A 20,070-nucleotide genomic window follows, 5' to 3' on the forward strand; every position below is an offset into this window, starting at 1 on the left:
ATTTGGACAACCTTTTCAACTAGCAATATCAGTAATGATATTCATGTTAGTGCAAGGATATATGGGTTTTGTCGTTGGTAGAGTTCTTTTGTTTTTCCTGAGAGAAATGGATGAGTTTATGGGAAATGGTTGTATCAGCTTCAATGTGGAGTATTTTGATGGGATGCAGTGCTTTCTTACTCTAACTAGGCTGAGCATTAATGAGAAATGAACCCTGTTATATCTAAACTACCACAATTTCAATTACAGGTTAGTCCTAGAAACAGCGGTAGTGGCACAAGGAGTTTGTGGAAAGAGCGGGGTCAATCCCACATCTCATAGAGAAGAGGAATACCAAGGATGATAAGGGATAACTAACTCTACCGATTTTCTCGAAGTTCAAACCTTGACTGCGGCGGTTGGCTGTTGACAGGTATTTATCACACTGCAGCCTTATTAAGGTTCTTACACTAGAAGAATTGGAAGGATTGTTTTGCATGGAACTTGATTTGGTAATAATTTTTGCCACCGCCGAGTCAGTGTCTTCCTGCAAGAACTCAAATTAGATCGATTCATCATTGGAAATCATGTTGTAACTCAGGAAAACAAAGCATTCCATAGCCAATTCTTGAAACATTGGATATCAATCCCATCTTGTTCATATATATAATTGACTTTCTTTTTCAGCATTCATCCAGATGTAGAAAACGTAGAAAATCAATCATTTTATAGTCAATTTTTGCTGTTGACAGCAAAAATTAAGCTGTTGAAAACAATGTACTACAGCAGTGTTCCAAAATCTAGGATAGTTGACCGTAGTAGCCCATTAGAATGGAGTTGGCTCCCACTAAGATCACCACCTGCCGACCTGCCGACCTGCCGCCCAGGCAGAGGCCACAGCCAATTTAAGGACTTTCCTCTGGCCCTTTCATCACTAGGGGATTCTCCACCGACGTAGCCTGAACACACCATGTGACCCATCTCAATAAATCATACTGATTGAAAGATGGTATTGTCGGTGATTCAATGAGCTCTACTTGGCCTGGATTTTGAAGTGTTCTTAATCTCGGTTTCAGATATGAGCATGTCTGAAACTCCATCGAGGAATTTTGGATTCATAAGCAGCACCCAGAAGAGAACATTGGTAATACATGTTGAAGATGAGAACAGATCCAATAAACTGAATGTGGAAGAACTTCATATAGAAATAGCACAGAAGAAAACAGACAATGAATTCTACAAATCAAACTATAATCTCTGTTCAACAAGGATTGCATTTCAAGAACACTAGGATTGGGAAAATTGCAGGTGGTTGGATCTGCGTCGGCTCTATCTGATCTGAACCGATCAAGGTTGCTGCTGGGCATCCATGTAGCCAGCATCGACCAACACCTTCTCCCGCTTGGCTATTTCAATGTCTTCATCCACCATCATCTTCACCAGCTTCTCAAATCCAACCTTTGGTTTCCATCCCAATACCTTCCTCGCCTTGCTTGCATCCCCCTTGAGATTGTCGACCTCCGCCGGCCGGAAGTATCTCTTGTCGATCACCACATGGTCCTTCCAATTCAATCCGACATTCCCAAATGCGACCTCCAAAAACTCCTCCACCGTGTGTGATTCCTCCGTCGCAACCACGTAATCATCGGGTTGTTCTTGCTGTAGCATTAGCCACATGGCTTCCACATAGTCCCCTGCAAAACCCCAATCCCTCGACGCCTGCAGATTCCCCAAGAACAACTTGCTTTGCAGCCCAATCTTGATGCGCCCTACAGCCCGTGTGATTTTCCTTGTCACGAAATTCTCTCCCCTGCGCGGCGATTCGTGGTTGAATAGTATTCCATTACAAGCGAAGATCCCGTAGGCCTCACGGTAATTCACGGTATACCAATGCGCGGCGCACTTCGCTGCAGCGTAAGGGGATCGAGGATGAAATGGAGTCGTCTCCGACTGAGGCGGCGGAGTAGACCCGAACATTTCAGACGATCCCGCTTGGTAATACCGAATTTGAGTACGGCCAGTGGCAGAGATATGAGATCGAACCGCCTCAAGCAGACGGAGGGCACCAGTGGCAACAACGTCGGCAGTATAATCCGGAATTTCGAAAGAAACAGCAACATGCGATTGAGCAGCGAGGTTATAGACCTCATCTGGTTGGATGATATCGAGCCATCGGCGGAGAGAGGAGGCGTCGGTGAGGTCAGCGTAGTGAAGCTTCATTCGTGCCTTGTTAACATTGTGAGGGTCGATGTAGATGTGGTTGATTCGCTGAGTGTTGAAGTTGGAAGATCGCCGGATCAATCCATGGACTTCATAGCCCTTCTCGAGAAGAAACTCGGTCAGGTACGAACCATCCTGGCCAGTAATGCCGGTAATTAAGGCCGTCCGGCGCTTCTCCGCCGGTGCGCCGTTAGTGTCGGAAGAGGATCTGGTGGCGTCGGCGATGGATGCCATTGGAATCAACCCGATTGATCAGTCGGATCTGAGAGAAATCGAAAGAAAGTAATGTGGGAGAAGAAAGGGGAGAGGGGGAAGGTTATTTATAATAGCCGCGTTTTGGAGAATCCATTCTGATTAGCCAATCAAAACGTGCCACGTAAGATGTATGGAGGGCAATATGGTCTTTCACTTTTTTATTATTATTTTTTTTTTCCATTCGTGGCTTTTGAATCTTAAGGTCAGTGACGTGAACTTGGGTGACATTTTTTTTAAAACCAAATTAATTTTACTAAATAATGAATTCATCTATTTAATTTTTTTTTTGTTTCTATTTAAAGAAAATATTAATAATTAAAACATATATTTATTTATTATCTAAGAATTACTAATTAATTTCAATATATATTTTGCAAAATTTTACCACTAAATTTAATTTATATTTTAAAATTTTATTTTTACCAAATTCTAACTAAAAAATATAGGTTGATTTAATTAGGTTTTTCGTATCACCATTTTTTTTAACACCCTAACTTCGAATAGACTTCAAGTTAATGTATGAGTGCAACATGGTCTTTCAGATCGGAAGGTCAAAGCTCTATTTCAATAGATTTCGATGCATTATGTTTTTAAATGTTGCTTTAACGTTAGTTTTTGCATTCTTGCTTAACTCGATTTCGTTGACTTTATTGGTTTCGACTATTTTATGCAAATTACAAGTTGAGTAAATTATCTTTTTTGGTCCTTCGAGTTTTGTTCATTTAGTTTTTAGGTCTCAAAACTTTACCGATGACGAGTTACCAAACCAAAAATATATCTATGTATTTTCTAGTACAACATATGTGAGGTTTCAATCAGAATTTTAGAACCACTTTCCATCGATTTTCTCTTCGAAGAATTTCCTTTAACTACTAGTGAACCATTTTCCAAAGTTCACAAAACTAAAAGTATGCTTTTTAAACCGAGACATCAATTTCAAACTTCAGAATAAAAAATATATTTTATCCTCAATAATACTTTATTTTAATAAATGGGGGAGAAAATAATTTCTAAATGCATTTATATCAAATATAAAACAAAAAAAAGGTTGAACAGATCGAATCATAGATAATAATAATGAAAGAGAAGTCAGATGTTCGACTTTCTACTTTATGGGTGCAAACAATTTAAACCATATCTGCTTGAGCGTTAATGCATAAATCATCGAACTTCAGAAAAATCTTAGGTCATTGAAACAGAGTAGCTATAGCCAAACCCTACTTGAACACTTCGATTTGCCCAAAGGTCAAATGGATTAAATGCTTTCATCAGTAGAGCATGGAAATTCATGAGAGAAGTTAAGCAATCCGCTTGATTATGTGAACTCCACTGTCAGTATCCACAATGTCGCTTACCTCTCCAACCTTGAGGGCAAATGTTGCTTCTTCAAAAGGCTTCTGCATCTGGCCACGCCCAAAAGGACCTGCAATAACATTATTGTGTTGGCTCATTCAGATGCAGTGTATTTCATTCTAATCCACGCACAAACAATTGCTAGTATAAAATGTCAGCTAATAACGAATAGAACATCACAGCATATCCTTCTGATCCTAGAAATTGTCTAGAAAACTGCTATTGAACTACCAAACTGTAACGATCTAGGCCCACCACTAGCAGATATTGTCTTCTTTGGGCTTTCCCTTTCGGGCTTCCCCTCAAGGCTTTAAAACGCATTTGCTAGGAGAAGGTTTTCACACCCTTATAAATAGCGTTTGTTCTCCTCCCCAACCAATGTGGGACGTCACAATCCACCCCCCTTCAGGGCCCAGCGTCCTCGCTGGCACTCGTTCCTTTCTCCAATCGATGTGGGACCGCCACCAAATCCACCCCCTTCGGGGCCCAGTGTCCTTACTGACACACCACCTCTTGTCTACTCCACTTCGGGGAACAACCTCTTCGCTGGCATATATTCCGATGTCTGGCTCTGATACCATTTGTAACGACTCATGCCCACCGCTAGCAGTTATTGTCCTCTTTGGGCTTTCCCTTTCAGGCTTCCCCTCAAGGCTTTAAAACGCGTCTGCTAGGAGAAGGTTTCCACACCCTTTATAAATGGTGTTTTGTTCTCCTCCCCAACCAATATGGGACATCACACAAACACAAACACAAATACTCTTTAGGAGAGTATCAACTGGGCTTGCAAGATGAGTACATAACTACAAATTTCTAGCAGACAAAACCAAGGGTGGAGCAGAAAAAGGAGGTGGAGGCAATAGTCCCCCTCAATGCTCATCTTATATTGTAGAAGTTTAACTAAAGATTTTAAAGTTTTCTCCTTAATTTGTTCTAACTGAAAGATTACAAATATGAAGAAAAAAAAAAAGAGGTAAAAGACTATGGCTCCGGTAAAACTAACTTGAAATATACAGTTCAGAAGGGGAAAATAGACTACAAGATTAAATAGAACCAATTATACAGTTCAGATGATGTACCAGTTTATGGTGGAATGCTAGTAACGGGTAAAATTATTGCTGCTTCTCCATCTCATATATTTTAAAATCTTTAGTATTAGCCGGGCCAAAAGTTTAATTCACACCACCAGGCAGAAATTTTCTAGATAGGGGCACTTGAATCCTGTTTAGCTAAGTTAAAATCAAGCACTGAGTAAGTAGTCCTTCCACAAGTTTTTAAGTAAAATTGTCCGCACAACTAATTATATCCAACCCAGCATCAACTTGAGGATCGATGGGAAGGAGTCCCACATTGATTAATTAAGAGGATAGTCATGGGTTTATAAGTAAGGAATACATCTCCATTAGTATGAGGCCTTTTGGAGAAACTAATAGCAAAACCATGAGAGCTTATGTTCAAAGTGGACAATATCATACCATCGTAGAGGTCCATAATTCCTAACATGGTATCAAAGTCATGCCTTTAACTTAGTCATGCTAATCAAATCTTCAAGTGTCAAACAAAGAAGTTGCTAATCTCGAAGGTGTAGTCAAAAGTGACTCAAGAACAAAGGATGTACTTTGTTCAAAAGCTCCAGAGAAAAGAGTCGAGCCTCGATTAAGTGGAGGCTGTTCGAGGGCTCCATAGGCCTCAGGGGGGAGGCTTTATGGAGTACTTTGTTCGAAGGGAGGATTGTTGAAGATTATTGGGAGGGAGTCCCAAATTGACTCTTAATTAAGAGAATGATCATGGGTAAGTAAGGAATACATCTCCATTAGCATGAGGCATTTTGGGAAAACCAAAAGCAAAGCCACGAGAGCTTGTGCTTAAAGTGGACAATATCGTATCATTGTGGAGGTCCGTGATTCCTAACACAACCAATTTCGTCCCACAATCTAAAAAGTAAGAAGGCAACCAAATCTTTCACAATCTTGTGATAAGGGTTAGAGCCTTAACAATGCAGGATCATAATAGGATTTTCAGAACGCAAGTAGAAATTCAACTTAGAGACCTGTACAACCAAAACGAGATGAATTCCAACCCTAATACGAAGCAAATACGTAAATATAATCAACACATCTCTCCAATAAAATCCAAGTAAGATACAGACATCCAGGCACAAACAGAAATGAAAAATAAAAAAGAACAAGTACGTAGCGATCAGAAAATAGAGAAAGGAGGTTAGTTAGCGCACCTAGATCGCCGCCACGCTTGGCAGAGCTGCAGTCAGAAATGCGAGAGGCAACATCCTCAAACTTAGACTTGCCGGAAATGATGTCGTCTCGAATGACAGTAAGCTGAGAGACGGCGCTTTCGCGAGTAGTGTTCTTGATAATTCTGCCTTCCGGATCCTTCCACGAAGCAGGACGTCGTGAACCTTGGTGCTTTATGAGTATGTGCGATGCCCTAACCTGACCAGCAGCCGCCGAAGAGGACATCCTGTACTTCTTACTGCTGCTACGCTTTTCCTTCGCAGTTCGATCCGCAGAGGAGATCGATGAAGCCGATTTCTTCCGTTTGCGATCGGAATCTATCTTGGCAGCCTGTGATACCGACGGTGGCGCCGCCCTCGCTTTTTCTTTCACTTGGATTGGTGGAGATCGTGGCGAGAACTCGACAATGGTAGGCACGAGAGAATGGGAACTGGAGATACTTTCCCACTTCGTTTCCGTACTGCTAGCAATCCAATCTCCACCGTCCGTTTCTGTGCTTCTGAAATATCTAACGGTTGAAGATTTTTTAAATCTATTAATAATGTTAAGATTATTTTTTAATTTTAAAAAATGTAGAAAAGTATTAATTAATGAATCTAGACAAAGGTACTAGCAATTACCGCATGGCAATACAGAGCAACCAAGCCATCGGTGTCGATCACCGCACGATGGAGTTGAATTCGAATAAACATGGTTGAGAATTGATCGTGGAGACAAATGATTCATGGAATTCGAATTCTGGCGGGGGAACGGAGAAGGGCACTCTCAATCATCCCCTTCGGAAGAAGATGCCTGAGTAGCAGGGCGGTTATGAGCTTTGGGGATGGTAGCCATGGTGCAATCGGCTTGCCCACTTCGCTCACTGGCATTGGTGGCGCCGCTTACGAGCCTACCACCGTCCCGGGGCTTCCTCCCGACGTTACCAGTGTAGCCGCAGGGCACTATCATTCTCTCGCAGTCGATTTGCAAGGCTGTCTCTGGGCTTGGGGCAGAGATCAGGAGGCGCAGCTTGGCCGGGGCTTTGCTTCCCCTAGGTAGCTTTATGTCTCCCTTTCTCAAATGCGATTAGAATTCTTACAGAATCTGTGTTGGTTTTCTTCTAGCTGTTCAAAAAATGCCATCGCTATTTTAAGTTGTTTTCTTTTGTTCAATGTTGAAAAGTTCTATCTGATATTGGAAGGTATAGCCCAAGAAATGCTTCTTAGTTGTTCAATAATGCTGAGCTCTGTAGTCGTATTGGAGTACTTGTTGAGGATTGTTGGGAGTGAGTCCCACACGGGCTAATTTTCATTAGGTTTATAAGTAAAGGAATACATCTTCATTGGTACGAGGCATTTTGGGGAAGCCAAACAAAGCCATGAGAGCTTATGCTTAAAATGGACAATATCGTACCATTGTGGAGATCCGTGATTCCTAACAATACTTTGTCCAATTGTTCGATTAATAGTTACTATCTCATATGTTGACTTGAGCATCAGAAAGACTAAGCTATGATTAGTGCATCAAAATAATTTTGACAAAGTTGCTGATATGCAGGTGAAACGACAACATTTCTCATAATTTGATGTTAACTTTTCATTATGAGCCATTTTAGTTTTTAAAATTGTGTTGATGATTTCCTTGCATCGTTTTTGACAGAGATTCTTGGAATGTACCAAAAAGAGTGATAGGGCTGGACCTAGTGAACGTTCGTTCGGCATCTGCATCAGGCGTTGTCTCTGCTGCTCTTGGGGATGATGGAAGTCTGTGGATTTGGGGAAAGTCTAAGCGCGGGCAGCTTGGTCTTGGAAAAGATGTCATAGAGGCTGTCATACCGTCCAGAGTTCAAGAAGTTGAAGGTGAAAGGATAGTTAAGGTTGGCTTGCTGGCATTCTTATTCAAATTCCTAAACTATAGCAAAAATAAGTAGTAAGTAGCAGTAGTGTAATAATTGCACAAGTTCTTTAAATTTTTAACAAGAAAAGAACTTTCATATTCTTGGTAGGTCTCTTTTGGTTGGGGACATGCACTTGCATTAAGTGAGGATGGAAAATTATTCGGGTGGGGCTATTATGCTGATGGCAGGTTGGGAAATATTGGAAGAACTCTGAAGATGTCTCCTTTGGATTCAAGTTCATATAGATCTACAAATGACCAAGAACAACCAAACATTCAGCTTGCTGAAAGGTTGGTTTTGGAATCAATGGAGGATGAGAAAAATATGCCAATAATATGGGAACCTCATTTGGTGGAAGACCTTACTGGAATTGAAGTGGTAGACATTGCATGTGGACTTGATCATTCCTTGGTTCTTTGCCGTAAGTAACAATGGAGCTAATCACTTTCATATTACTACCCAAACATCTGTTTATATTTGTTTGATCCATATCAAATTCTCAGGTGATGGCACCCTCTTAAGCTGTGGAAGCAACGTATATGGGCAATTGGGAAGAGTTAGACAAGATTTGGGGTTGTTACCGGTTGATTCAAGTTTCCATGTAAAATCTGTAGCAGCAGGGCTTGGTCATTCTCTGGCCTTATACCAAGATACTTCAAATAAAGACGTAAGTGATGCGACAAGTATCATCTCATGGGGATGGAATCAGACGTCTCAACTTGGAAGAGAAGGACCAAACAACATCCCGTTGGCGATTGAAGGATTAGCAGGGGAAATACCTATAGCAGTGTCGGGAGGTCGTGCACATTCAATTGCTCTTAGCTCTAGGGGAGAAGTATGGGTTTGGGGATGTGGAAGGGACGGTAGACTTGGGTTAGGAAGTTCCAGTGATGAATCTGAGCCAGTTTTTCTCGATAGCCTCGAGAATTGCAACGTCGTGCAAGCTGTGTCTGGCTTTGACCATAATCTAGTACTGGTTGTTGACTGATGTGGTTCAAATCTAGTCTTGGTGGCTATAGTTTGTTTCTTCGAATGTAGTGACTATGAATCCTTCTTGCATCCAAGGGTACTAGAAGAAGCATTTCGTTGGTACCTATAAGTTTATTGGGCTTTTTGTGCTGATTGAGTTAGACTCTAGTTTACCCCATCTTAATACTCAAATTAATGTTTGCTAGAAAACTTGGGCATGTAATTTCTACAAGTAAGCCTTTATTTGATCAAGCTTTTTGTAATTTGGTTTCCTGTTCCTCAAACGCATCATTGATCTGGATTTATGAATGAATACACTTGATAAAGAATGAAATCAATACGCAATGTTTTGGCATCTTATTATAAATTTAAGTGGCAAAGAAATTTCCTGCAATTTGAGCAGGACTCTAACGAACACTGTGTTTTCCACGCACACCTTTTTCTTCTCTTGTTTCTTCCTTTTTTCCAGGTACAAAGGCTAGCATGGTGGAAGATCCTTTGGGGGCGGAAGAATGGATTGATCTTTTCCAGGTCCGTCTTCAACAACAAATGCTGTTTTCAGACCCCATCCTGTATGGACCTCAAGATGACAGTGCATGAACCAGACTCCTGTACGTTCATTACCAAAATGATATGAGCTATATATATATATTTAACTAGAAGTTATTGTTCATGTTTTAAAGTCAATACTCACCTGGGTTGTCGGCTCTAAATCGGATGGCGGTCCATCCTCCAGTGGGAACTCCAACTGTGTTTCTCTCAACTGGATCGACCAAGTTGTACTTAGCTGGATCTTTGGCTGGATCGAAGTTTCCGATCCCGGTTCCAACGACAAAAAAGTTGTAGCCATGGAGATGGAATGGATGAGACTCGACAGTAAGAAGATTGGTGTCCTGAAGTACCAGCTCGACCGTAGAATTGAATGCAATCTTGCTAAGCCTTGTGCCCACTGCAGTTCTCAGATTAGCAGTCAGTGGTGCTCCAGTATAGTTGAATGGAGTCGGAGGTCTGTCTGGGAAATCAGTTCTAAATACTCCACTGATATTGAAGTAATGAGATTGAAGAAGACCAATTTGGGGCATCACAAAAGAGATGTTGTTTAATGAAGCAACTAATTGGGTTCCATTTACGCAAGTGGGGCAAGCGTTTTGGCCCAAACCAATCGTGTAGAAAAGCTTTCGATCAACTTTGAGTGGAACATTAGCAGGATATTGAGGTGTGTTCAAGCTTTTGATCTTTTTGTTGTAGCTCAAAGCAAATGACGAGTCATTTGAGGCCGGCAATTGAGGAAGGACTGGGAGAATTGTGTTAGGGATTCCTTTATATTGGAGAATACCGGTGGCTGTTTTGTTGTCCACAGGAATTGGAACGTCCATGAACGACCTGGAAGCCATGAAGTATCTATTTGGTGGTTGGTTGGCTTGCACCAAGACATTTGTGGTCTGTCCTGGTGCAATTAGTATAGCTTGTGTAGTGAAGGGTTTCGTGTAAACTGCATCAACCTCCACAACCGTCATGTTGTGACCAGCAATCGCAAAGAAAAGCTCGTCGTTGAGGGCAGCGTTGATTATTCTCAAGAGATACGTCTTTCCTGCTTCAACCTCCATGGCAAAAGTATCTGAAAATGAACCACAAACAAAAACCGAATCAGTATCAGCACTCCGTTCACTGTAACTTGGTTGTTAGAGACTCAATAGCTTTCTTGCTTACGTTTTTCTGAACAAGGGAAGAGTGGCCCTGGCTTGCCATTGATTGTGTGAGCATCGGACATATTTGGTGGCACGCCCATGCTGGATCCTTGGTTGACAATGGCCTCAACATCATTATTCCACCATTCTCCTGCACAAGAGGTATCAATTCCATCTTTATTTTTCATTTTCTTGCAATGATCCAAACGCTATAATTTTAAGTAAACTTTCTCATCTAACCCAGAAGAATTTCAAATTCTCTGTTTGGCTGAGGAAATGGATAAGGTGTTCCTTGCTTGGGCAATATGACAATTGCACCATAAACAGTTGCCCTTAGCCAAAGAATATGTGCATGCCACCATAATGTGCCTCTTTGTCCTGTGACGTTGAAATCATAGGTATAGCTGCTTCCTCTTTGAATAGGACATTGTGTAATATAAGCAGGTCCATCTGCCCACCCGTTTCGATACTGCTTCAACCCATGCCTGCAACATATGCAGGAGACTGAGATAAGAACCCCAAGTAATGAAATTTTCTTTTGTCAATTTTCACTCGTGTTATGCAAAAGTCATTTCTCAATATTACCAGTGAATCGACATGTTATATTGAGCATGGTTTGTAACATTAACAAGAACTCGATCTCCTTCTTGTACATATATCGTCGGCCCTGGAAACCTTCCGTTTATGGTGACAATCGGCTTCGCATGGCATAACCTACTGATATTCTGCACTTGAACCTGACAAACAAAATCTCAAAAGAAAGGTTAGCTAAACAGTAGAACTGAATCAAGATTCAAAATCCTTGTATCCATATGCTACATCTACAGCTATTGAATGAATATACTAACTCACATCAAACTGATATCTCTTTACGGCAGCTTCTGCAGAAAACGAGATCAATCCAAAACAACAGGCGACGAAGAGAAACGTAAGACGACGAACAAAGCAAACCAAGCTAGCCATTGTCATTTGGCAATGGTTCTCTCTTCCAGAGGTAATGCAAGTATGAATGATGAATGAATGATTTAAAATGTGAAGAATGTTAAGTATTTATACCATTTAGAAAGCTGCGCTGATATGAAGGTTTGTTTGTGAGAATAAGTTGGTAGGAATGGTGCAAGCGGCTCCATAGCCAAAGCTTGCAAGCAAGATACTGATAGAGACTTGCCTTGCCTTGCCTTTGACTAGCTTAGAGGCTGAGATTTCCAAACCAAATAGAAGTGTTAGAATATTAGTGACCCTACCTTGGTTATGCATAAACAGGCTATATAGTAAAAGGTTGATTAATCATAGGGATTGGAAGGTGTAGGGCCCAGTGTTAAATGTTTGGACTGAAAGTTAAGGATTGAAAAGAGGAAATTAGTTGGAGAAGAGGAGCATTTACTTTAAAGCTTCTTTTTTCCCTTTTCCCCTGAATTCATGGCTACATTGCTTATAGAGGAGCTCACTTATTTTCCTAAGCTTCTTGGTAACCACTGGACCTTTGCTTTTCACCCATTCATTCAGCCCACCTACAATTTTTACCCTCTTCAAAAAACCATCAACCTTTTTAAAAGCTATTGTTTCTTAAATCATGTTTTATAGACGGATTTCGATCCTTATGTGTTCGGTGTCGAACGTGCTTTTTGTTAGGTTTGTTTGGTTGTTCTAATGTCGAATTAGTCTTAAGTGATTTATGATCGATAAATTTATGATATAAGCTTTTTGAGAATCTGGTTCTTTTCGGGTGGTTTCTTTGGTTACTAAAGAGCAAACACTCGAGTTTTTTTTCTTTTTTCGTTATAAACTTTTTCGAACAAAACCCCTTCCCCTTTCAATTTTTGTATATCATCTTCATCTTCTTTCTCTCATTCTCTCATTCTCTCATGTATATTTAGTTGTTAGGATTGCACAACAACCCACACACTCGATCTAGATGAACACAAAGAACAGGATAGAAAAAATGCAAGGAGAACTCTGGCTAAAGAATTTATATTGATGACTCCAAATATGTACGGTGAGAGAGAATATAGTGAATATAGAAAGTACATATTTGGAGTCATTAATATAAATTCTTTAGCCAGAGTTTCCTTGCATTTTCTCTATCATGTTCTTTGTGTTCTTTGTGTTCATTTAGATTGAGTGTGTGCGTTGTTGTGTGATCCTAACAACTGGTATCAGAGCCAATATATATGTATATATATATATATATATATATATATATATGAACGATCAAGTTTCTCATCTTTTTATTCATTGGATGGACCCAATAATGATAGACTAGAGGGATAGACTCATTCGACTGATTAGTGATCTCTGGCCCTACCTAAGATAGAGATGCCCTTGAAACTAGGGGATTGGTTGATCGGAAAGCTCGGGTAGGAGTAGGACATTCCGTAAAAAAATTTCTTCTCTAGCAGGTGGTCATCTCCTTTCTTTCACTTGGTAAAGCGGCTTCGCTCCTCTCCAATCGAGGGAGCCATTGAAAAGGTGACTGAAACACCATAAACAACTACTACAAGTTGATGCCAACGACTCTAATGAGACCCCTTGACCCCACTCCAACCTCCATTCCAAGTCGCTCGGTCTTGTTAAGATCACTTGCTTCATTCTCATTTTCTTCGACACCTTCATCTTTAGAATTCTCCTTATTTCATCAAATGGAATAAAAAGTTCCTCTTCGATACTAACTAGACGTGATATAATCATTTTTATAATGAAATTATTGAAAATTTAGATATATTTTTATAAATAAATATAAACTATTTTCCTCTCAAATTAACTACAAATATATATATATTATTTATTTATTTAAGTTGGGAGAGAATTATTGAAGGTTTGATAATATTTTTAAAATTAGAACGATTACATATATTTTATATAATTTAGCCGATTGAATTTAGTATTAAACATGAAAAAGGAAAAAAAAAAAAAAAAATTGAAGAAGAAATTGGTTGGATCCGTTCAAAGCTCGAGAAGGGTGTGTGGCATGTCTTCTGATTGAAGCTCTCGCCCTCTGGTGGTGACTAAGCACTCCTTTGCTTCGTTGTGCGAGCCTCACCCTCTTCTTCATCCTCTTCTCCGCTCCTTTTTTTCCACTTCCCGATGGCGATGCTTGAGGCTTTTGCAACAACGACGAGCACGGGATCTGGGGTTTTGATGTAGCCGAATTGCTGGTTCTTATTCGAAAGTTTCATGCCTGCTCGTGTTTTTCGACTCGATCCATGCTCTTCTTCTGATCCGAAAGTTTTTGCTTTCCCAACGAGCTCCTGGATCCTTTTTGAGGGGGCATTGTGGACGAGAAGTTCTGAGTTTGAGCTGTTTTGTGTTGTCGATCTACCTGATCTTTGAACAGGTTGGTTTCTTCTTCGAAATTTTTAGCGGCATTTTCGTATCTGTGAGGGTTTTCTTATGAAGTCGATAATCTATATGTGAGATCACTGAATCAGTAATTTTTCGGGTTTGAAAGATTCCCGGATCCCTGCTGATAATTTGTGACCTAGCCTCCAATTCTTAGTCGACATTTACGAAAATGTCCCGATATTGACTGGAAATTGGAGGAAAATGTTCATTAGAAGGCGATATAGCTTAGTAATTTTTCCTTCGAGGTTGAATCTGCCTTTGTTTTTATCATATTCTATTACCAAATTAATGATGAAATAGCCGTATCATATCTTCGGAATCATAATACTCTTTCAATTGGAGTAAGCATCGATGTTGCAAGTTCAGTTCGTCAAGTAAGCGGTATGAATGGCTGCACTAGTTTAGCAGATAGCTGCAACATTGGGTCATGAAAATACACATTTAAGCTTTTTCCACTTTGGTTTGCTTTGTCATTCAACTTTCTCCATTTATATGTTTGTTTTAGTTAGGGTGGTCGGTGACTGGTTTGATTTTGACATAAAGGGTGCTTGCTTATGCTGGAGAAAGATGTCGTTTAAAAGTTTTGTTAGAGAGCTGCGAGAGATTAAAGATGGAATTGGGAGCATTTCGAAACGAGGAGAAGAAGGGAGTAGGCATTGGCGCAACCGAACAATGTCACACATTGCACCTGATCAAGAAGAACATTCTCCATTGGAGTTAATTCAGCAAGGTCGATGGGCAAATCTACCCCCTGAATTACTTTTAGACATCATCCGGAGAGTGGAAGAGAGTGAAACCTCATGGCCTTCTCGAGCTGTAGTCGTTTTTTGTGCTTCAGTTTGTAGGTCTTGGAGGGCCATTACAAAGGAGATTATCAGAACTCCTGAGCAATGTGGAAGGCTCACATTTCCAATCTCATTAAAGCAGGTATTGGGTTTTTATCCCTTTTCCCTTATTCTTAGCTAAATCCTTTCATGTTCTGATTCTCTCTGATTTTCGTTTCACAACTAAAGCCTGGCCCTCGGGAGTCTCCATTTCAGTGCTTTATCAGAAGGGATAGAGCAACTTCGACCTACCTCCTGTACTTCAGTTTGGCTCCTTGTAAGTCGTGTTTTTAGTTTCTTCACAGTTTAGTATCGTGTCGTTTGTGAATTTGAAGGAAAAACCGCACGGCTTGTCCAGCAGTTTTAGATATCCAAGGTTATATATAAAAGATGGCAGGGTATTTGCAATCATCTTGCTTCTAGAAATCCATTTTTCACTGTTGACAATTCTATAAATCTTTCTTTATTTCCCTTGGCAATTCCTGTTCTAAGATGAACAGTTCTTGATGGATGATAATGACTAATTAGTTCGAAATCTTTTGGACGATATTTTTGAACCATGTGCCTTCTTATTATAGATTCATTAGTTCCTAGAACAAAAGTCATACGTGATAGACCACTTACTCATGCCTTGGTGGAAATAAACTTTTGGAAAGTTATGGAATGTGAATGCTTGCTTTGACTCATGACAAGCATTGAATTGACAGCGGAGGACGAAAAACATAAATTGTTGTTAGCAGCCAAGAGGGTCAGAAGAGCAGCCGGTACTGACTTTATCATATCTTTAGTAGCTGATGATTTTTCTCGAGCAAGTAGTACCTATGTTGGTAAATTAAGGTGAGCTTTAATGCAAATAGACTTTAATTCTTGTCTTTGCTTTCTTCTCATGATAATTCACTTCACAAACATTTGTCAGGTCTAATTTCCTGGGTACGAAGTTCTCGATTTATGATAGCCAGCCTCCTTGTGACCCTGTAGCTCAGCAAAATAGTCGATCAAGCCGAAGATTTCACTCTAAGCAAGTCTCTCCTAGGGTACCTGCATGTAACTACAGTGTAGGTACAGTTTCTTATGAACTTAATGTTCTTCGCACTAGAGGTCCTCGGAGGATGCAGTGCGTCATGCAAACGATTCCAGTTTCTTCAATTCAGGAGGGAGGCACTGCCCCAACACCTACTTCGTTCACACACTCTGTCGATGACCACCTGTCTATCGAGTCCGATTCTATGAGAAAGGATTCAGGCAAGGACTTCGGCTCAAAGACCCCATCAGAACCAGCAGTTCAGGGATCAGATGAATCCTTGGTGCTTAAAAACAAGGCACCAAGATGGCATGAGCAGCTGCAGTGCTGGTGCCTAAATTTCAGAGGACGTGTGACGGTGGCATCGGTTAAGAACTTCCAACTCGTTGCAGCTGTTGATGAATCTCACAATGTTTCAGTGGAAGAACAAGAGAAGGTAATTCTCCAGTTCGGAAAAATTGGAAAAGACATCTTCACCATGGATTACCACTATCCGCTCTCTGCATTCCAAGCCTTTGCAATCTGCTTGAGCAGCTTCGACACGAAGCCAGCCTGCGAGTGACATCCTATCGTGAATAGCGGTCATCGTCATCAGAAGAAGGTAAGGAAATGGTTGAGCTCGTTGGGAAGAAGAACTACACAAGCAGTGCATTATTGGCAGCTGAGAAGATGACTAACGCTTATTGTCACTGAGTTGTTAATCTGAGGTTTGACTTGTATCCTGTTGCATCCTCTTGGCTCTATCTAATTCGCATACATTATTATAAATCACAGTCCGTTGTATTATCTATGCATGTAGATTTCTTTATGGTGAGACACTCTGATCGGAAATGGTTTAACAACATTATTGTTTGGTTGACTGTCTCTTTCAGTACTCTTCTGTTCTGCCCCATCAATCCGGATTCTAACTGTGGGTTTGACTTCTACTTCATGTAGGACTTCAAGCTCAAGTTCAAGTTGGTTCGAGTCGTAAAATTCAAACTTCTGATCTTTCTTACGTAAATTCAAACTTTTGATCTTCTTCGTAAAATTCAAACTTCTGGTTTTTCTTAACTTCTGATCTTTCTTATGTCGTAGAATTCAAATGTCTGATATTTCTTAAGTTGGAGTCATTTTGAGTTTCTTAATACATAACATTTTTTTTTGGAAAAAAAAAATGCAACCATAGATATTAAAAATGTCTTGCACAAATCAAAGGTTGAATTATATTTTGAAAATTCTGACCGTTTAACCAATCAGCAATAAAGAATAAATGAATAATAGATATTTTATTTTGGATAAATATCAATTTATTAAATTTTGAGTTAGAATCAATAAAAATTAAACTAATAATTGTATCCGAAACTTTCATACTAAATCAATTTAAATCATCTAAAAATGTAATGTTAAGCATGAGATCAAAATATCATTAAGACCCAGAAGCTTCAAGTCTTTCTTGTTAATATGTATGAAGACTTCCCCAAGCACTTCATAAACCAATAGCAAAATATGGAAAGAACCTAAGAGAACGAAATATCTAAGCCCAAAACAACTCATAATTCTGAATGATAATATCACTTGTGATCAAAACAAACGATGTCCCAAGTTGCAAAGACAAAACTCCATAAATAAACACGTTAAAAACAGATATAGCATTTCTACTAAGTAATCTCTGATACCTAAACAGATACAATTTCTAGAGTTACAGTATTTGGCAAATGGTTCGCAGGAAAAGAGATATTAAAATGAAGTACAAACTGATATAGATAGCTCAAAACTTGGAAGAAGATCAGGCTATCAAATGAAAGGTTTGATGTTTATCACAGGGAGGAAGACAATAAGATTGGCAGGCATATGGAGTCAACTCAAGAAGTCAAACTGAACGTATTACGCGATGGCCAACTATTCTTACTTGGGATTCCTAAGAACAATGATGACAGAGTCTCCTCTCAGGAACATCTTACTGATGAATCTATCCTTGTTAACAGGTTGAGCCTTTTTCTTGCCCTTCCCAGTTTTAGGTACCTGGTCATAGTAATAATACATAAGATAGGTGACTCTTGAGTCTATACAAAGCAAGAAAAAGAGTAAGTAAACATCAGTAAAACAAACCTCAGTCCACATCTCTCTAACATTTTCCAGAACCATATTACAATGCCGGTCGAAGGCCCGTACACGTCCCAAGAGCTTCTTATTGTTGCGACAATTAATAAGAACCTGCCGAAAAGGTCCAACACATATAAAGATAGTTTTTAACTGAAAAGTTCTGCCTGTGAATTACAAGGCGCAACTGTTAAACATGCACAAACAAAGCATACCTGAGTGTTATTTTTAACACTCATCATGAGAACTGAAAGTGGACCAGTGTTGAACTCCTCTTCCTCATTTTTGCTAGTCTGCAGAGGATTCAAAGTAAGTACACTACAAGGGTGTTTGTAGAAACACTTCAGTAAAGTTGGAACTAAAAAGATAAATAGAATACGATTGAAGAAGTCCAAAGATTTTGCAATAAAACCCCAAAGGAACACACTGGGGAAGGGGGGCTGGAAAGATTTTTTAAAAAAAAAGTTCCTAGTAAAAGAAAACGTTGAGCTAACACTAGATATGATAAAAAGGACACAGAACCTACATAGTTACTGAAAAAAATTAAAATAAATAGGCTTTATGGAATTGTCATAGTTATCATTTTTTTATTAGAAATGTAACCTTTTGGATAACAGAATGCAAAAGAGTAAGAAATTGGTGAACAATCATCAAATAGATAGGGAAAAAAATCACAATAATCAACCATAAAAACAAAGTGGAAAGAGAAAACAGAATTGAACCAAAGTTTAACTTCAGCAGGTATAAAACTAGCCTTAGAAAATCATATTGCTTCTTGCCAACCATAGCACCAAGAAGATAGCAGAAATTTCATATTTAAAAGAAACAAATAGATTTTATAGTGATGCAAGAGTAAGAGATTCATTCACACTTGTGCATAAGACATAGACTGAACCAATTTGGCAACATGTATTGGATGAAAGTACTGAAACTGCAAGCATAAATGACTAAAGAAACTTACATCTTCCTCCATTGGTCGGCTGCAATTGAAGACGAAAGAGGGGCGGACATGAAAGCCATTAGTATGTATGAATTTAAAAATAGCAGATTAAGAAATGCGCATAAAAAAAATATACAAAAACCGAAAAACATAAATACCTCATTTTGTAACTAGAGGTAGATCTTCTGCAATGTCCTTGGCGTAAGGCTGAAAATACATCAAAGATGTGACCATAAGCACATAAAAAGCATAACAGTAATCACAACCGCACCAGCATAATCACATAAAACAAGATGTGCCTAAAATTGCCCTAAAAAACATCATGCTCCAAAGAAACTACAGTGTCGGCTAAATTAATCAAGAAAACACATAACGAGAATGTTAAATCTTCAATCAAGGTCCCGAGTGAGTTCAGTGCATAATATTTCAGTTCGATACAATATCTTAAGAACACAATAATGGAGAAACTGCACAAAAAAATCATCAGAAAGGAGGAAATAACGAAACTAAGAGAAGAGGCCGACAGAGAGAGAGAGAGAGAGAGAGAGAGAGAGATTACCGGAAGCGGAGAAGGCGAGGGCGAGGTAGGCGGCGAAGTGGCGAAGAACAACGAAGAAGATCGAAGGAGAAGATGGGCAGAAGAAATGTGTGCGCCGATGTCGAAATAGTATTCATTTTTACTTCAAACAAACAAAAAAAATGGAAAAACCCTAAACGCAGAGGTTTTTGCGTTTTGAATTATAAAACTTCATTTTTTCCAACTTAATTTTTAATATATTAAAATTAATTAGTAAATCTTAATTATATTATTATTTATTGGATTCTTATAAATAATTTTTAATCACTTAATTTTTAATATATATTAAAATTGATTAATAAATCTTAATTAAATGTTTAAAAATAAATAAATAAATGTTTTATAAACTAACTTTTTATTTTTATTAAAAATAAAATTTTGAATAAATTACCTCAATTAATTACTCGCGTATTATACGATTAATAACTATTTAACTTTTTTATTTTTTGTTTTAAAAGTTAAATGATTTGTAACCGCTAAGATATCCGCTTAGGCTTATTACGTATCGTGATTAGATATCCGCTTAGGCCTGTTATATATCGTGATTAGATATCCGCTTAGGCCTGTTACGTATCGTGATTAGATTGTTGGATGATGGAAGTCCCACATCGACTAATTTAGGGAATGATCATGGGTCCATTGGTATGAGGCCTTTTGGGGGAACCCAAAGCAAAGCCATGAGAGCTTATGCT

General features: G+C 39.2%; 6 protein-coding genes across 7 annotated transcripts; 2 read left to right on the plus strand and 4 right to left on the minus strand.

Moving 5' to 3' along the window:
* Nucleotides 1–1,078: 1,078 nt before the first annotated feature.
* Nucleotides 1,079–2,546, minus strand: LOC111810206 (GDP-mannose 4,6 dehydratase 2). The gene has a single exon (XM_023696830.1). The coding sequence runs from the start codon at nucleotides 2,431–2,433 to the stop codon at nucleotides 1,327–1,329; it is 1,107 nt and encodes a 368-aa protein (XP_023552598.1). The 5' UTR covers nucleotides 2,434–2,546; the 3' UTR covers nucleotides 1,079–1,326.
* A 952-nt stretch (nucleotides 2,547–3,498) lies between these two features.
* On the minus strand, nucleotides 3,499–6,486 carry LOC111810211 (peptidyl-prolyl cis-trans isomerase Pin1-like). Its single transcript, XM_023696845.1, has 2 exons — nucleotides 6,041–6,486; nucleotides 3,499–3,877 (listed from the first exon to the last, which is right to left on the minus strand). Exons 1-2 carry the CDS (start codon nucleotides 6,282–6,284, stop codon nucleotides 3,753–3,755), a joined length of 369 nt encoding a protein of 122 aa, XP_023552613.1. The 5' UTR covers nucleotides 6,285–6,486; the 3' UTR covers nucleotides 3,499–3,752.
* A 171-nt stretch (nucleotides 6,487–6,657) lies between these two features.
* On the plus strand, nucleotides 6,658–9,167 carry LOC111810210 (RCC1 and BTB domain-containing protein 2). Its single transcript, XM_023696844.1, has 4 exons — nucleotides 6,658–7,093; nucleotides 7,698–7,914; nucleotides 8,044–8,356; nucleotides 8,439–9,167. Exons 1-4 carry the CDS (start codon nucleotides 6,777–6,779, stop codon nucleotides 8,921–8,923), a joined length of 1,332 nt encoding a protein of 443 aa, XP_023552612.1. The 5' UTR covers nucleotides 6,658–6,776; the 3' UTR covers nucleotides 8,924–9,167.
* A 5-nt stretch (nucleotides 9,168–9,172) lies between these two features.
* On the minus strand, nucleotides 9,173–11,596 carry LOC111810209 (laccase-11-like). The gene is made up of 6 exons (XM_023696843.1): nucleotides 11,445–11,596; nucleotides 11,178–11,329; nucleotides 10,833–11,077; nucleotides 10,615–10,743; nucleotides 9,599–10,522; nucleotides 9,173–9,513 (listed from the first exon to the last, which is right to left on the minus strand). Exons 1-6 carry the CDS (start codon nucleotides 11,559–11,561, stop codon nucleotides 9,383–9,385), a joined length of 1,698 nt encoding a protein of 565 aa, XP_023552611.1. The 5' UTR covers nucleotides 11,562–11,596; the 3' UTR covers nucleotides 9,173–9,382.
* A 1,908-nt stretch (nucleotides 11,597–13,504) lies between these two features.
* Nucleotides 13,505–16,639, plus strand: LOC111810271 (tubby-like F-box protein 5). 2 transcript variants are annotated; one of them, XM_023696928.1, is made up of 5 exons: nucleotides 13,505–13,926; nucleotides 14,440–14,861; nucleotides 14,948–15,035; nucleotides 15,466–15,595; nucleotides 15,675–16,639. In XM_023696928.1, the coding sequence occupies exons 2-5, from the start codon at nucleotides 14,502–14,504 to the stop codon at nucleotides 16,339–16,341; spliced, it is 1,245 nt and encodes a 414-aa protein (XP_023552696.1). In that variant the 5' UTR covers nucleotides 13,505–13,926; nucleotides 14,440–14,501; the 3' UTR covers nucleotides 16,342–16,639. The 2 variants fall into 2 exon arrangements, with proteins under 2 accessions (XP_023552696.1, XP_023552697.1); XM_023696929.1 differs by having other exon boundaries at nucleotides 14,478–14,861.
* Nucleotides 16,640–17,308: 669 nt separating this feature from the next.
* LOC111809716 (small nuclear ribonucleoprotein Sm D2-like) lies at nucleotides 17,309–19,472 on the minus strand. Its single transcript, XM_023696109.1, has 6 exons — nucleotides 19,361–19,472; nucleotides 18,960–19,008; nucleotides 18,823–18,841; nucleotides 18,077–18,154; nucleotides 17,871–17,975; nucleotides 17,309–17,783 (listed from the first exon to the last, which is right to left on the minus strand). Exons 2-6 carry the CDS (start codon nucleotides 18,962–18,964, stop codon nucleotides 17,667–17,669), a joined length of 324 nt encoding a protein of 107 aa, XP_023551877.1. The 5' UTR covers nucleotides 18,965–19,008; nucleotides 19,361–19,472; the 3' UTR covers nucleotides 17,309–17,666.
* Between the last annotated feature and the right edge of the window lie 598 nt (nucleotides 19,473–20,070).

This window comes from Cucurbita pepo, chromosome LG14, assembly GCF_002806865.2.
Source record: "Cucurbita pepo subsp. pepo cultivar mu-cu-16 chromosome LG14, ASM280686v2, whole genome shotgun sequence".
NCBI classification, from domain to species: Eukaryota; Viridiplantae; Streptophyta; class Magnoliopsida; order Cucurbitales; family Cucurbitaceae; genus Cucurbita; species Cucurbita pepo.

What these genes read in the sequence shown, in the direction of transcription:
- LOC111810206 (XM_023696830.1), bottom strand. Translation starts at nt 2,433, where the DNA reads ATGGCATCCATCGCCGACGCCACCAGATCCTCTTCCGACACTAACGGC.
- LOC111810211 (XM_023696845.1), bottom strand. Translation starts at nt 6,284, where the DNA reads ATGTCCTCTTCGGCGGCTGCTGGTCAGGTTAGGGCATCGCACATACTC. An exon ending in CAAGCGTGGCGGCGATCTAG is followed by an intron (nt 3,878 to 6,040) that starts GTGCGCTAACTA and finishes ATGTTATTGCAG; the next exon opens with GTCCTTTTGGGCGTGGCCAG.
- LOC111810210 (XM_023696844.1), top strand. Translation starts at nt 6,777, where the DNA reads ATGATTCATGGAATTCGAATTCTGGCGGGGGAACGGAGAAGGGCACTC. An exon ending in AAGGTGAAAGGATAGTTAAG is followed by an intron (nt 7,915 to 8,043) that starts GTTGGCTTGCTG and finishes TATTCTTGGTAG; the next exon opens with GTCTCTTTTGGTTGGGGACA. An exon ending in TCATTCCTTGGTTCTTTGCC is followed by an intron (nt 8,357 to 8,438) that starts GTAAGTAACAAT and finishes TCAAATTCTCAG; the next exon opens with GTGATGGCACCCTCTTAAGC.
- LOC111810209 (XM_023696843.1), bottom strand. Translation starts at nt 11,561, where the DNA reads ATGACAATGGCTAGCTTGGTTTGCTTTGTTCGTCGTCTTACGTTTCTC. An exon ending in TATAACATGTCGATTCACTG is followed by an intron (nt 11,078 to 11,177) that starts GTAATATTGAGA and finishes CATATGTTGCAG; the next exon opens with GCATGGGTTGAAGCAGTATC. An exon ending in ATTTAGAGCCGACAACCCAG is followed by an intron (nt 9,514 to 9,598) that starts GTGAGTATTGAC and finishes ATGAACGTACAG; the next exon opens with GAGTCTGGTTCATGCACTGT.
- LOC111810271 (XM_023696928.1), top strand. Translation starts at nt 14,502, where the DNA reads ATGTCGTTTAAAAGTTTTGTTAGAGAGCTGCGAGAGATTAAAGATGGA. An exon ending in TTCCAATCTCATTAAAGCAG is followed by an intron (nt 14,862 to 14,947) that starts GTATTGGGTTTT and finishes TCACAACTAAAG; the next exon opens with CCTGGCCCTCGGGAGTCTCC. An exon ending in GTACTTCAGTTTGGCTCCTT is followed by an intron (nt 15,036 to 15,465) that starts GTAAGTCGTGTT and finishes TTGAATTGACAG; the next exon opens with CGGAGGACGAAAAACATAAA.
- LOC111809716 (XM_023696109.1), bottom strand. An exon ending in GTGTTAAAAATAACACTCAG is followed by an intron (nt 17,976 to 18,076) that starts GTATGCTTTGTT and finishes CCTTTTCGGCAG; the next exon opens with GTTCTTATTAATTGTCGCAA. An exon ending in TTAGAGAGATGTGGACTGAG is followed by an intron (nt 17,784 to 17,870) that starts GTTTGTTTTACT and finishes TACTATGACCAG; the next exon opens with GTACCTAAAACTGGGAAGGG.